Below are 14,451 nucleotides of genomic sequence, written 5' to 3'. Positions count from 1 at the left end.
ATTCCTGAAATTTTCCATGCCGTATTTTTAGACACTGGTCACCCGTGGGTAACTGAAATTGTGGAGAATAAGCAGCCAGGAGCTAAGAAGGACATCTGCTGTTTAAGAGTCTGGGCAAGACAAATGGTATTTTCCTCTGGGGGTTAGTGATGCAAACATTGTTCTTTTCTTCCAGTTCCGGTGCAAGGGCTTTCTGGTGGGAATGACAAAGTGATAGGTGGCGGGGCCTGTCATGGTTAATTTTGATTGTCAATTTGACATGATCTAGAATCACGTGGGAAGAGAGTCTCAGGTTGGCCTATAAGGATGTCACTGGGAGATTGAAGTGGGAGGATCCATCTCCTGTGGGTGGCACCATTCCCTAGGCAAGGGGATCCTGAGCCGCACAAGAGTGGAGAGAGATAGAAAGCTAAGCACAGTCATGCTTGCATTTGTTTATTGCTCCTGGGCCAGGATTGGTGGGACACACCTTTAATCCCAGGCTGGGCGTGCAGAGGCAAGTGGACCTCTAGGAGTTCAAGGCCAACCTGGTCTACACAGCCAGTTCCAAGCCAGCCTTAGAGCAGGAAAGGTGGAGAGGGCAACTTGTATCTGAGCAGTGGTCATGTGACACACATGCCAGAACCTGTGTGGTCGCTAAGGCTGGATCAGTGTACCTTCTAATAAAGGACTCAAACTGCAGCGTCTTGCCACACTTAGGTCGACCGTAGCATAGGCTTCTTACCTTCTGTCTGGAACGGCACTCAGGCGGGGCAGCACCTTCTCCGGCTCACTCTGGCCCAGCAGGGGCAGAGGACCACAATTGGCCTGGCAGAAGCTTTCAAAGGCTGGTGCTAGGGATCTGGGTAGGACCACCACACTAGCTGGCTGGAGTCCTGGGTTGGGTGGGAGATGGGACAAAGACACACTTGGTTGATGCTTGCAGACCCTTGTTTGAGATGCACAGCAAAGTGTACTTAAGTGTGCAACACAGTTGTGTATGGTGGAGGAGCACACCTATAGTCATAGTGCTCAGGAGGCTGAGGCAGGAGATCACAGGTTTGAGGTCTGCCTGGGCTACATGGTGAGAGCGTGTCTCAAGAAACAAAAACAAACAAACAAACAGAAAGTGTATTTTTGCAAAATAAACATGTCCACCTAGCAAGCATCCAGATTGAGAGACAGCATGATCAGCTCCTCAGAGTCCACACCCTGGCTGCTCCATCCATGGTGCCACTATCCTGACTTCTAACCCATGACCCATCACTGGACTTCACATGACAGAACTGAATACCATACATATTTTAAGTTCTAATTCTTTCTCTAATGTCTAGGGCTCGACCCATATTGCATGTCATGGTAGTCTGTTCATGTGTTATGTATGGTGTGTGGTAATTCACATAATGAGAAGGGGAAGGACTTTTAACGGGATATCACAGATGGCACCACCCTGAACATGATAGAGGATACATGTGCTCTCTTATTTGACATTCACCTGGGCTTACGGTAGAAAACCCCAGTCAGCTTTGCTGGACACTGCCCAGCAGCTTCCCACTGTGGCTCTTCTGAGTGGTACAGCCACCCTTGGTGGGCATCTCTGGCACTTGGGGCTGCCCATCTTTTTCAGGTTTGCAGTCCCGGTGGCTGTGTCAAGGCGGTCACACTGCGGCTGCCATGTGCTCTGTTGGTTACCTGTCTCATTGCATGACAAAAAGGGAGAAACGGCATATTTTGTTCAGTTTCAGGGCATACGGCCATTGCATGGGGGAGGGCGTGGTACCAGGAGGCAGCTGGTCACGTGGTGTCCACACTCAGGAGGTGGAGAGTAAAGGATTCTAGTATTCAGCTAGTTTTCCCATTTTTTCTCAGTCCTGGGTCCATGGAATGACACCCTAATATCTTCCTACCTCAGTGACCCAGTCTAGAGAACCTTCCATAAACCCGCTCGGTTTCCATGGTAATTGTAAATATCATCAAGTTGACAGCCAGGATTTACCATCATATGTGCCTTGCCCTGGTGACTGACATGACCCAGTGCCTCTCATCTGTGTTGTTGTCTTTTGGCTAACCTTCGGCAGATGTTGACTGTCTGTGCAGATTGATTCCTGAAGCATGGACTCATGGTCTCAACGGGGAGGTGGGGGAAAGTCAAACAGCGTACCATGAGCTCCTCTGAAGCAAACGACCGTCCTGGGCATGGGAAAGCTCTCTGGTTTTGGACACAGATGACACTCATCTTGAGTCTTGACTTTCTCCCCAGCTCTGTCACCCCTGTGAAGTGACTTTTCATCTCTTGGCCTCAGTTTTCCCACCTGGAAGCTGCCACTAACAATGTCTACCTCAAAGAGACCTCCGTCAGTTGTGATCTGTCAACATCAAATCGTTGTTAAAGGAACAATGGCAGCTAAAATAGCATGCTTGACATAGCCTCTTTTTTATAAAATTGACGAAAGAACTCAAAGGGAATATATCTGATCAATCATGGCTGTCTACAGGTGATAAGACTGAATGACTTCAATGCTCTTCTCTGGAGACACCGTTTTCAGAGTTATAAAACTAAGGTTGTGGTTGGGCAGGTCCCCAAAAGTCCATGAGTTGGAACTTTGGTTCCTCGTCAATGGCTCTCAACCTCTTTATTCCTTCACTCCTTTAATACAATTCCTCATGTTGTGGTGACCCCCAACCATAAAATTATTCCATCGCTGCTTCCTAACTATAATCTTGCTAACTCCTATGAACTGTGATGTAAATGTCTGATATGCAGGATATCCAGCATATGCCCAAAGGAGTTGTAACTCACAGGTGAAGAACCACTGTCCTGTGTGTTAGTGGGAGGTGAAGCCTACTGGGACATTTTTGGGCCATGGCTGCAACCTTCTTGGAAGAGTCTATTCTTCTCGTGAATTTTTATTCTCATGGAACTTACTCAGACCCACAGAGGCAGTTGTTGCAAGGTGCCCCCGCCATTCCTCCTTGCCCTTCGACACACAACAACTTGCCTTCTGCTTTCCACCACGAGTAAAAGCTGGATGTGGCCCCTGCTCGATTCTAGAACCAGGCTCTTGGACTCTCCAGCTTCCCAAACCATGAGCTAACAGAAACCTTTCTTTTATAAAACCTTTCTTTTATAAACCACCCACTATGCTGAATAACCTTGAGCATCACCTTGATGGTCCTGACTTAGAATCACCATGGAAACAATCATCTGGGCCTGTATGGACTGGGTAATAACTGAGGTGGGAAGACTCACCTTAAACGAAGATGGCACCATTCCACGGGCTGGGGTTCTGTACTGAAAAAAAGTGGGCTGAGCAACGGCATCCATCAGTCTCTATTTCCTGACGGCTGATGCCACCTGACCATGTGCCTTATGGTCCTGTCACCTGGGTCCGTGATCCAGAACACACCCTTCCTTCCATAGGTTGTTGCTTCTGTTACATATTTTGTTACAGCCATGAAACAGGTAACCAACACACCCTGTCTTAGATTTTTTTTAAATGATTTATTTAACTTTATGTTCATTGGTGTGAAGGTGTCAGATCTCGTGGAACTGCATTTTCAGACAGTTGTGAGCTGCCATGTGGGTGCTGGGAACTAAATCTGGGTCCTCTGGAAGAGCAGTCAGTGCTCTTAACCACTGAGCCATCTCTCCAGCCCTCTTAGATGTTTTGTTACAACGATTAAGACAGAGACCACGCTACAGTCAGAGCTGTGCTCTACTGGAGAAAGAACCTTGAAAAGAGTTTTCCTAATGGCCAGATGTGCGCCGTCAACCTGTGGACATTTCTGCTCTACAAGATCACTGGGACACCATCGGCAGACATTTCCTGTGTGCTTACAGTGTTCCAGGTTGCTCTGGGCTAAGCGATTCGTGAACTCTTCATCATGGCGCTGTGTCCACTGGAGCACAGACTCTGGACCCTTGTGTGATGGGTTCAAGATTTCCTCAGAGAAGAGGAGTGAAGTAGACATGACCATCTCCTGGGAAAACCCCAGGACCAAGGACCAGCAAGCGGTGAGGCACTGCGGCTACTCATTACCTCAAAAGTGTCTGCCTGAGTCACCAACAGGCTTTCCGAGGGTGGATGCCCTGGGCACCCCAGTAGCCCAGAAGGAGAGGGTGCCCGTGCACTTTTCAAGCAGGCCACGCTTGGCTCCACAATGACCTGCCCCTGTGGGGAGGTGGCGGCAAAGCAGCCAGCTTAAAGGCCTCCTGTAACTCCTCGGCCTCTTCCCTCTGAAGCCTATTGTGAGGACAAATTGGATTTTTAATGCAATAAATCAGGGAGGCATTAGGGACACAAAGCCTCTTTGTTTCCTTTGTAATTAAATGCACTTCGGGAGCTGAGGGAGATGAATAGGAAAGTCCCGAGTTGTCCCCATTAGCAGTACAACATGGAATAAAGGCCACACGGCCCCTCTTTAGAGGGCGGTGGGTGGGCAGACCACACTTCTAGGTGAAGGTGCCTCACAGCCCAGTGTGATTCACACATCCCCCGGGCTCTCAGGTTCCATTTAAGGTCATGACACTTTCTCTTTGTGGAGAGAAACCCAGTGATTAATTCTGAGTCTTTTAACCAAAAATCGATTTTTTAGCAAGAAAGAGGGGGAAGCAAACCTTCAGTGCTGTTAATCAGATTAGAAGCCTGTAACACTGAGCCCTAGGCTGGAGTCCTCCAGCTTTTGAAGCGTGCACCTCCTGATGGATCATCCTACAGACGGCAGTTGGCTTGGAAGGAGCTTAGCAGCCCACATAGCCCTCCAGAAGGCTCCCGTGGAGGAGACTGTCCCCATTTTTTTTTTTTTTATTTTGGAAACAAGCCTGGGAAGGTCACATTGGTTGCTCATAGTGTGGCTCTAGTGAGGAGCAAATCTGGGAACCACACTCTCACTGTCCACTCTGGGGGTTCTGACCCACTGCCCCCTTGAGGGTCCAGGATGCGGTCACTGTCTGGGGTGAGACTCCTGTTTGCTGAAGGTGTACAATGGCTTTGCTAGACCTTGGGGGTCTTTTGTATAAATTCTGCTTCCTGCTGTTCATGTACCAACAGACCTTCTTCAATGGCTTGGGCCTTGGCCATGTGACTTGTTTTGGCTGAGAGGACATTAGTCTGTGGTGTGGACAGTCTTGGGTCATGGCTTGCATATATATCTTAGCGGACTGCTTTCTCTTGGAGTCCTGAGCTACCAACAAAACTGGCCACCATGTTGGAGAGTGTCTGAGTTTGCCTTTCTCTTGTGATGAACGCCATGACCAAAAGCAGCTTGAGAAGGAAAGGGTTTAACTTGCTTACACTTTCAGGCTACAATTCATTGTTTGGGGAAAGTCAGGGCAGGAACCCAAGAACAGAAACAGAAGCTGTGGAGAAATGCCGCTCACCGGCCTTGTGCTCAGCTGATTTTCTCCTATAGTCCAGACCCACCTACCTAGGGAAGGAGCTGCTCACCGTGGGCTGGGGGCTCTTGAAACAATTAGCCATCATGAAAATACTCCATAGATGCAGCCACAGGAAATCTGATTGAGAAATTTACCCAGTTAAGGTTTCCCCCTTCCCAGGTGACTCTCGGCTTCTCAAGGTAACAATGGAAGCTAGCCAGCGGACGGAGGCTCCACAGAAAGGAATTTTAGGCTTTCTGGTCCAGTCACCTCATCGGTCATCGGAGTGAGGGAGAAGGCATCTGGGATGGTCCAGCCAGATGGTGCAGGCAGAGAAACTGCTTCACCAAGCCCAGCGTCTGCTTGTGACTTGTGAAATTTATAGCTCTAAGCCATTACTCTTAGGGTGTTTTGCTATGCAATGATAGGTACCGATTAACCCACAAATAACAACCAAGGCCTTCATAGCAATCTGTTAAATAAGAACTCTTGTTTTAAGCACATTAAGCACACTACTGTCTTTTTCTTTGGTGTTTGCACCATAACCAGAGAAGTCTATAGACTACCTTTTTGTTCTTTCTTCTTTTGGTGCAAGGGATAGAATCCAGGGCCTTGAGAATAGTAGGCAAGTCCTCTACCACACTATATCTTAAAGCCTTAAAGGTTTGTACTGTGAAATGTTGGTGGGACTTGGATGAGTGGCATATCACATGTCTGCATGCATGTGCATGTGTTTCAGGACTTGGGGAGCACTGGCTGTCACGCCTAAGAGACAGTGGAACTATAGGTGCCACACAGAGAGTAAGGCCATCATAGGGTAGGGAAATTTGATCTGGAACAAGGGCAGTTTAGAAGACACGTGGCCCGTGCCTCTTTTCCCAGGGGGAAAAACAGTTCTTCTTCTCCTTCTCCTTCTCCTTCTTCTTCTTCTTCTTGTTTTATTTTTTGATTTAGCGTCTCAGTATGTAGCCAAGGCTAGCCTCAAATTCTCAGCAATCTTCCCACTCAGTGTCCAAAATGCTGGAATTATATGCATAAGCCACCATGCTAGCATAAAACCATTATTTTTATGGTCTGAGTCTGTGGGTAGTTCTCCATATGGAGTTTGGTAAGCAAGCTGAACCGGATAGCGCTAGACCCTCCCATGAGGTTTCCACACCTCAAAACTAGTCCAAACTGTCAGAACATTCTGGGAAGTTAAATAGTGACTATACCTAATCTAATAGCATGTTTGCTCTTTTTTTTCTGACTGACAGGATGTGCGTGTGTATGCATGTGCACACACACACAATTTACATACATATGCACACACACATGAGTGCACACACATATACACACATACTCAGGCACTGTAGTACACCTGTAATCTCAGCACTCAGGAAGTGGTGTCAGGAGGATCAAAATTTCAAGGTTATCCTCAACTGTGTAATGGGTCTGAATCCAGCCTGGGCTAGTGATGTGAAACCCTGCTTAATAAAACCAAACCAACACTCAGCCAAATGTCTAGTCCCGCTTACCTTCAGTCATGATGGCTGTGTTTCCAATGTGTGCTGTCTTTGGTAGACGCCTTATGGCAGAGGGAAGACGGGACCTCAGGAGAAGTGAAAAGAGCACCATGCTGTCCCCAAAGGGCTGCAGGGAACCTGCACAATGGAGGAAGGAAGAGGTTAGAGGTAGTTTCCCTATAGGTGCAGAGTTGGTGCAGGATGCTCTGCCCTGGGCTGTCTATGGCCAGGCACTGTTGAGGATAGCTCTTCCCCGTCAGGTCTCAGTGAGCTCTCTAATGCCTGTGACTTCTGCATGCTCTTCTCCCGACCCTATCTCACCCCCAGGGCCTCATCTTCCACAGCAGCAGCCCAGAACCCTGGTCTCTGCAGAGCAGCCAATAGGCTGGGACAGGCTTCCTCGCTCTCAGAACATTCTTTGAACTACTCTTGTGGGGCGGAACCCACGGCAGCCTAATGTTCAACTTGACTTTGAACACCATTTTCTCCCTAGTACCTGGCAGATGGAGACACGTCTTAGACTCCTTCCACAGGCTACAGAGCACCTAGGACAACGCAAGTATGCAGTACATCCCCAAATTCTCTCCCTGGACAGAATAAACGAGGGAGCGGCATTTATAGTTTCAGATGAAACCCCAGATTCACTAGCTGTCGCTGTGACTTTTGATGTTCAGACCGGGGGTCTTAGAAGGTAGGGACTTGGTGTTTTGTTGTTTATACTTCCTTCTACAGTGATTTATTTGGGCTTTGGTAAAAGAATATATGTTGTAAAATTTAAATACAGAATATGTTTTAAAATTACAATGAAAAGTTTAAAACTTGGGACTTGAAGCTGGGCAGTGGTGGCACATGCCTTTAATCCCAGCACTCGGGAGGCAGAGGCAGGCGGATCTCTGTGAGTTCGAGACCAGCCTGGTCTACAAGAGCTAGTTCCAGGACAGGAACCAAAACCACAGAGAAACCCTGTCTCGAAAAACCAAAAACAAACAAACAAACAAAAAAAAAACAACCCCCAAACAAACAGAAAACAACTTGGGACTTGAGCAATTACTCAGTTGGTAAAGTGCTTTGTTGTGTAATAAGAGGACCTGAGTTTGGATCTCCAGCACCCACGCAAAGATTCGTGCACACCAGAGTGGGCTTGAAAGTGTATGTAGCACTCAGGAGGTAGAGAGAGGAGGAACCCTGGGGCTCAAGTCAGTCTAACCAATCAGTGAGCTCCAGGTCCAGTGAGGAGAGACCTTGTCTAGGAAAACAAGGTGGAGAATGATTGAGGAAGATGCCCAGCCTCTAACCTCTATGCACACAGCCCCCAAGCATGTGTGAATGCATATGAACACATACACTGCATACGAAGTTTAAAGATTATTTTTAAAAATAGAAACGGCCTCAAAGCTGTAGGAAACTATGCCTAGAAGAAACCTTATAGGTTGATTTCTTACGTGGCCCTGAGTGTTCAGCTGGGTTAGCTAGCAGCACCCACCTCTGGCCCACGTTCTTTTTATTCAGATAGGCCAAGTACCTGGCATAAAAACACAAAAGCAAGTGTTTGCTGGATGACTGGCTGGTTGCAGAAGGGAAGGACGCGTGGTTTGAGGGCAGCGTTAGAGTGAGGAGTTTAGACACGCCTGATTTTCCACAACTATTTCTATCGAAAGAGATACACTCAGTGGGATTCAAAACCACCAATTTGTGTTTTTAACTCTAGCCAATCTCCTAGGTAGAAAACCATGTAAGTAAGCTTCAGGTCTAATTTAGGATAGATTTGCGCTTGTATAGAATCCCAAACAAACAAAAGAAGAAGATCACGCTAGGAAGAAGAGAGTGCATTTAAAACCGACTGGAGTGCTTGGATTCAATAGCTGCAAACAAAGAGGGCACAGAGGAGAGAACAGTCAGTCCCAGCTGGGGTTGGGAGCCCACAGGGTCAGGTGAGGTTGGATTCCGGGCCCCAGTGGAAGGCAAAGCTGAGGTTCTGGCAGGTTGAACCAGCGCTTGTCTCCTGGGCCGGCAGGTCAGACACTGGCTCATGCAGCCAGTCAGCAGCTGAAGTCCTAGATGTCTGAGCTTCCCAGAGGCCCTGCAGGGGACTTAGCACCTCCATCTGGCTCTGAGTAAAGGCCAAAGGCAGAAGTATTCTGCAATGGCGTGGGAGACGGCAACCAGAGTCTCTGGTCTCAGGTCCACGCGAAGCTGGAGGATGAAAGACTGTGAACCAAACTCCAGTGAAATGAGACCCCCATGAGACCTGGCAGTGAAAGCTGATAGGCCTTAGTCCGGCTCCTGAGGGATGCTGCCTTCCTTCTCCTTATTCATCTATTGTGTAAATAGAAAGATAAGAAGACCCTCAACTGACCTCCCAACACAGAAATAAATATGGGTAGGTAGAAACCTGTCCCATGAAAAGCAAGCCGCGTGTGTGCCGTGTGTGCATGCCCAGTTGGAAGGACAAAAACAGTGTCCTATCTGGCATCTAACTTCCTATCTTCTGGGTTATTCCCTAAATAGAGTTTAAACTGTCTACTCACAACAAATGATAGCAGCTGCCACCATTTCTGGGCACCCACGGTGTGCCAGGCCCCATCTATTGGTTAATTGTAATAACCTTCCAAGAAAGGTACTAAAGGTTAAACTCAGTGTAGACAAGGAAGCAGAGGCTAAGGGAGGTCCAAGAAGTTACATAAAGTCCCATAATTAATGGGTACAGACATAATATAATCCAAACCAGATTAAGTTAATGAGTTAATGGTATCTACCTACCCAATCTATGTATTGGGTATAATCTGTATAATCATCTATCCATCCATCATCTATCCATCCATCCATCATCCATCCACCCATCCACCCATCCATCCATCCATCCATCCATCCATCCATCCATCCATCCATCATCCATCCATCCATGGTACTAAGAATCTGTGCATCTTAGCAACAACACAAACCATTCCCTTATTAACCACAACGTGATTGCAGGGCCACAATCTGTATGTTTCTTCGAGAACAAAATACAAAACTCCTTTGGCTTTCCATCATGACCCTTTGTGAACTCACAGCTGGGTGCCACTGCTGAGGAAGGTATCTCCTTCCTTGGTATCTTCCTCTAGAAGTGAGAGGAGACAAGGTTAAAACAGTGAGTCTGGGCTGAGTTCCAAGAAGCCACTTTCCTATCAAGAGCTTTCTTTTTCCCTTTAGAGAAGAACAAACCATCAAATCATAAATACTATTATTCCCTGGCACCAACGATGCCAATAATGGGTCCCAAAGACAAATGTCCTCTCATCAGGGTCGGACACACCCAAAGTCCTGAGTAAAAATATCCGGTCCACCCCTATGGTGCATGGCTGAAATTCCACCTTCACAGAGCCAGTCCTTTGCTTAATTTAAGCAATTCAATTCTAGTGATGCATCCTAAAATATTTTCAGATAGCGAATAAAATCCTAGAGAATGTGGCAGTGGTGTTTGTCCTATAGATAATTTAGAGACCACTAAGTTAATGGAACACACCCAGGGCTGATTATGTTGGAGATTATGTGTACATTTGTCCTTGTCTTTTTTTTGTGTTATTATAGCAAAATACCTAAAACTTTGAATAGCTTATTAAAGAAATAGAAGTTTAATAGTCAGGCATGTTGGCACATATCTTTGGTCTCAGCATTTAGGAGCCTGAGACAGGAGGGTTGCCAATTCAAGGCTAGATTGGACTACATAATAAGTTTAAGGCAAGTCTTGGCTATGTAGTCATATATTCTCTCTCTCTCTCTCTCTCTCTCTCTCTCTCTCTCTCTCTCTCTCTCTCAAAAAAAAAAGCAAAGTAAATTTTAAAGAACAAACAAATACACAACTAAATAGCATAGGGCACATATTCAAACCAGATACAGACCAGGAATCTAGATTACTTAACTAGTTTTTTTTTTTTTAAATGAGCTAGCTCTTTAAATTTTTTTTTACGTTTATTTGTTATTTATTTGTGTGTGCATGCACATACACATGGATTGGACTCATTGTTGGATACGACAGCAAACATCCTTAGCTTCTGAGCTGTCTTGAGAGTTCTAAAACAAGGCATCTCTCTGTGCCTCATCTGAGACAACTTCTCCAACATATGAAGGAAACAAGGCTGGGGATTCTCTATGTTCAAGCACACCAACTCTATTCAAATCCATACAGACCAGCTCTGGGAGCCAGAGACTCTCAAGAGGGCCTTCCCTTCTAATCCAAAAGTCTCACATTCCACCATGAACTCTCTCTCTCTCTCTCTCTCTCTCTCTCAGCAGGGTTTCTCTGTGTAACAGTCCTGGCAGTCCTGGAATTCTGAAATTCACATCTACCCATCTATCCATACATCTACCCATTCACCCATCAATACATCTATCATCCACCTGCTTATCCACCCATCTGTTCAAACACTCATCCATCTATTCATCCATTCACCCACTCACTCATTCATTCATCCATTATCCATCGTCCATCCATCCATTGTCCATCCATCCATCCATCATCCAACTGAGAGAAGTTGGATTCTCAACCTAGCTGCACACTTATGGGGAATCACTGACCTCTCCATGTTTGTCTTACCTTCAGGTCACAGACTACCAATAGTATGACCCTCATAGCTGTACTCAGACCTAATGAGTGAGTGCATGTGTGCTTCTGGGTCATTTCCTGACCTGGTTCCCATTTAGCCTTGTAGAAGCATTGTCTCCGTTCGTTACTCCGTGTGCTGGAGACACTGTGGTAATACGACAGCCACAACCTACGCCCTTAGGGATTCACCATCCCAGGAGACAGACATTAAACACATAATTACCATCATGCCTGTCTCCTGTGGAGAGGAAAAAAGTAAACAGCTAGCTGCAATATAATGTGCTTAGCATTCCTAGGCTACATGGACGGGAGCTGGAAAAGAAGCGGAGTCCAAACTGAGGAGTAGGGGGTTGCTTGAGTAAAAATGAAAGACCTTTTCAGTCTGGACAGAAGGGACAGTAGTAGGGAAACTCGGGGAGGGACCCAATTTTCTGTGCATTCGTATGTGACACAGGGAGGGGCACCGGCAACAGTACCCAGCACACAGGTAGCACTTACAAGGGGGATGGGTACCGAAAGCATCATTCACTAGGACCCCTGAGAGGAGGCAGCCAGAGAGGCAGGCGATACGCCATGGGGCTGAGCAGCTCGTGGCAGCACGTGTTTCACAGAGAAACCAGTGGTTCACGGAGGTCAAGAACTACACAGTACAGCAAGGCTTCACTGGGACATTGCATGCTCTTTTCCCATACCACCTCATTCTGCTCTGTCAGCAACAAACACAGAGGACTCTTATATTGATGTAGGACTGGATCTGGGACCTCAAGGGTCCCACACAAAAACTGGAACATACAGTCCGTTTCCTGGATGCTCAAGCTAACCTAGAAGACTTGTTTACAAGAACTCAGAGTTTGCAGTGTTACAAAACGCCATTTCTGGTTTCCATAGCTGTCCCCTGGACCAGTTCCCCAGAGTCCCTCCACGTGCTAGCGAGAGAACAGAACGAGTAGGTGTTCAGACCTTGTCTCTACTCATTAATTTCTGTGGTGGGAGTTGCTCAGTGTTTGCCAAGAGAGTTGCTGGTGGTAGCCTAAATACAACTGCAAATTTGCAAAATAAATGTTGCTGTAAGGAAGAAGGCATCCTAACTGTACAAACATTTCATTACATGTGTCATGGCAATAACAGAGACGAAAGAGGGGGTAAATGCTGGCAGTGAGAATTAGCATTTGTTTATTGACTAGGTCAGCTTCAAGTGCTCCCAATATGAAAAGAATTGTTAACAAAGGAATATTTCCCATCAAGAGGAACAGTGGTTCCTTCACCTTCCCTTTGATAAAGGATTCAGTCCTAAAGCCTTTGGGTGGAGCAAAGAGAGGTAGGAGCCACAAGTCAGAGCTGGGCACAGAAAGTCATAGTGGCCCAAAGCAAGGTGTCAGAGCCCCTAGGCTGCCGTGTCTCAGCTCCACGGGAGTGAGAATGCGCTCCTGTGGTGGTGATGAGGTGCTGCCCAGACCTGGCCTGCAAGGGTGAGAGTCCAAACAGCCTGAAAGGGCAGCTCTGTGTAAAAGGAGATGACAGCAAGGGGAGATTTTGATTATATTTACAAATTCAACATGTTAGAATCCTAAGAACTTTGTTTCTCTTCAGGGAGGTACAACATGGCAAGAAAAACACTGTAACAAATCCTGGACCTTCTGAATTGCATCAGGAGACACTCATTCCTAGGCATAGTGGGCATCACTGCCTAGAATTGAATGTTTGCTTTATGACCGGAACTCATTTCTATAGCCCTGGCTAGCTTAGAACTCAGTATGTAGACCAGGCTGGCCTCAAACTCACAGAGATCTGCCTGCCTCTGCCTCTCAAATGCCAGAATTAGATTAGTGCTTGGCAGAACTAGATTTTCAAGAATGTAGGTCTGTGTGTGGGGAGTGCGTATCTCTTAAATCTGCCTGGGGGCAGGCAGTACCTCGCAGGGGGAATGAGTCTATCTGATGATGCACGGATTGTTGGACTGAGGACCCCTTTTACTGTTAAAATGAATTGAGATTCCTTGGGGGAAATTCATGCTGAGAAAGGATGGCCTCTTCTAGAGGATTCGGGTTTAATGTCCAGCACCCACATGGTGGTCACAGCAGTCTGTAACTCCAATTCCCAGAGGATTTGACATCCTTTTCTGATTTCTCTAGGCACCAGGTCCACACATGGCACAAAACCAAGTAGAAGTGTTTAATGACACAGCTCTATACATATAAACATGGCAAAATGGGAAAGTTTATTCAATGTGTGTTTTATTTATAATGGTTGGTGTTGTCAGCTTGATAGAATCTAGAATTATCCATGAGACAAGCCTCTGGGCACACCTGTCAGGGCTATCTAGGTTAAGGATAGCCCCTAAGAATGTCTGTCTCTTGATTGTGTTAACGGATGTAGAAAGACTCATTTTTTTCTTTATCTTTATTTTTTTTAATTTATTAAAGATTTCTGTCTCTTCCTCACCTTCTTCTTCTCTTTTCCCTCCCCCTCCCCCAATCATGTCCCCCTCCCTCGTCAGCCCAAAGAGCAATCAGGGTTCTCTGCCCTGTGGGAAGTCCAAGGACCACCCTCCTCCATCCAGGTCTCGTAAGGTGAGCATCCAAACTGCCTAGGCTCCCACAAAGCCAATACTTGCAGTAGGATCAAAAACCCATTGCCATTGATCTTGAGTTCTCAGTAGTCCTCCTTGTCGGCTATGTTCAGTGAGACCTGTTTTAACCCAGGCTTTTTCAGACCCAGGCGAGCTGGCCTTGGTGAGTTCCCTATAGAACATCCCCATTGTCTCAGTGTGTGGGTGCACCCCTCGCGGTCCTGAGTTCCTTGCGAAAGACTCATTTTAATTGTGGGCAGGACCATTCTCTGGTCAGTGGGTCTTGGACTGTATAAACACAGAGAAAGCAGCTGAACCCTTGGGTTCACTGTGCTCTGTTGCTGGCTGCAGATGTGATGTGACCAGATGCTTCAAGCTCCTTGAGTCGCCACTGTCATGGACTGATATAAACCCTTCCTCCCTTCCGTGACTTTTG

At 46.7% G+C, this 14,451-nt stretch overlaps 1 protein-coding gene across 3 annotated transcripts in view; it reads right to left on the bottom strand.

Annotated features, from left to right (window-relative positions):
* Positions 1-14,451, bottom strand: part of Dglucy (D-glutamate cyclase) — a 78,097-nt gene that overhangs the window by 40,861 nt on the left and 22,785 nt on the right. The window contains exons 1-3 of one of the 3 annotated variants that reach the window (XM_050151464.1): positions 6,874-6,999; positions 1,475-1,671; positions 725-875 (exon numbers count right to left, since the gene is read on the bottom strand). Coding sequence is in view for 1 of the 3 variants with exons in the window: in XM_050151463.1 (XP_050007420.1) it covers positions 725-875; positions 6,874-6,973 (251 nt within the window). In the remaining 2 variants the exon portion in view is untranslated. Of the gene's footprint in view, positions 1-724; positions 876-1,474; positions 1,672-2,140; positions 4,046-6,873; positions 7,000-14,451 lie in introns of those variants that run through there. The other 2 variants (XM_050151465.1, XM_050151463.1) reach the window with 2 other exon arrangements.

Source organism: Alexandromys fortis, unplaced genomic scaffold, assembly GCF_014885135.2.
Source record: "Alexandromys fortis isolate MF-2015 unplaced genomic scaffold, M_Fortis_MF-2015_v1.1 scaffold_63, whole genome shotgun sequence".
In the NCBI taxonomy this organism is placed as follows: Eukaryota; Metazoa; Chordata; class Mammalia; order Rodentia; family Cricetidae; genus Alexandromys; species Alexandromys fortis.
This window is presented reverse-complemented; position numbering and strand designations above follow the sequence as displayed.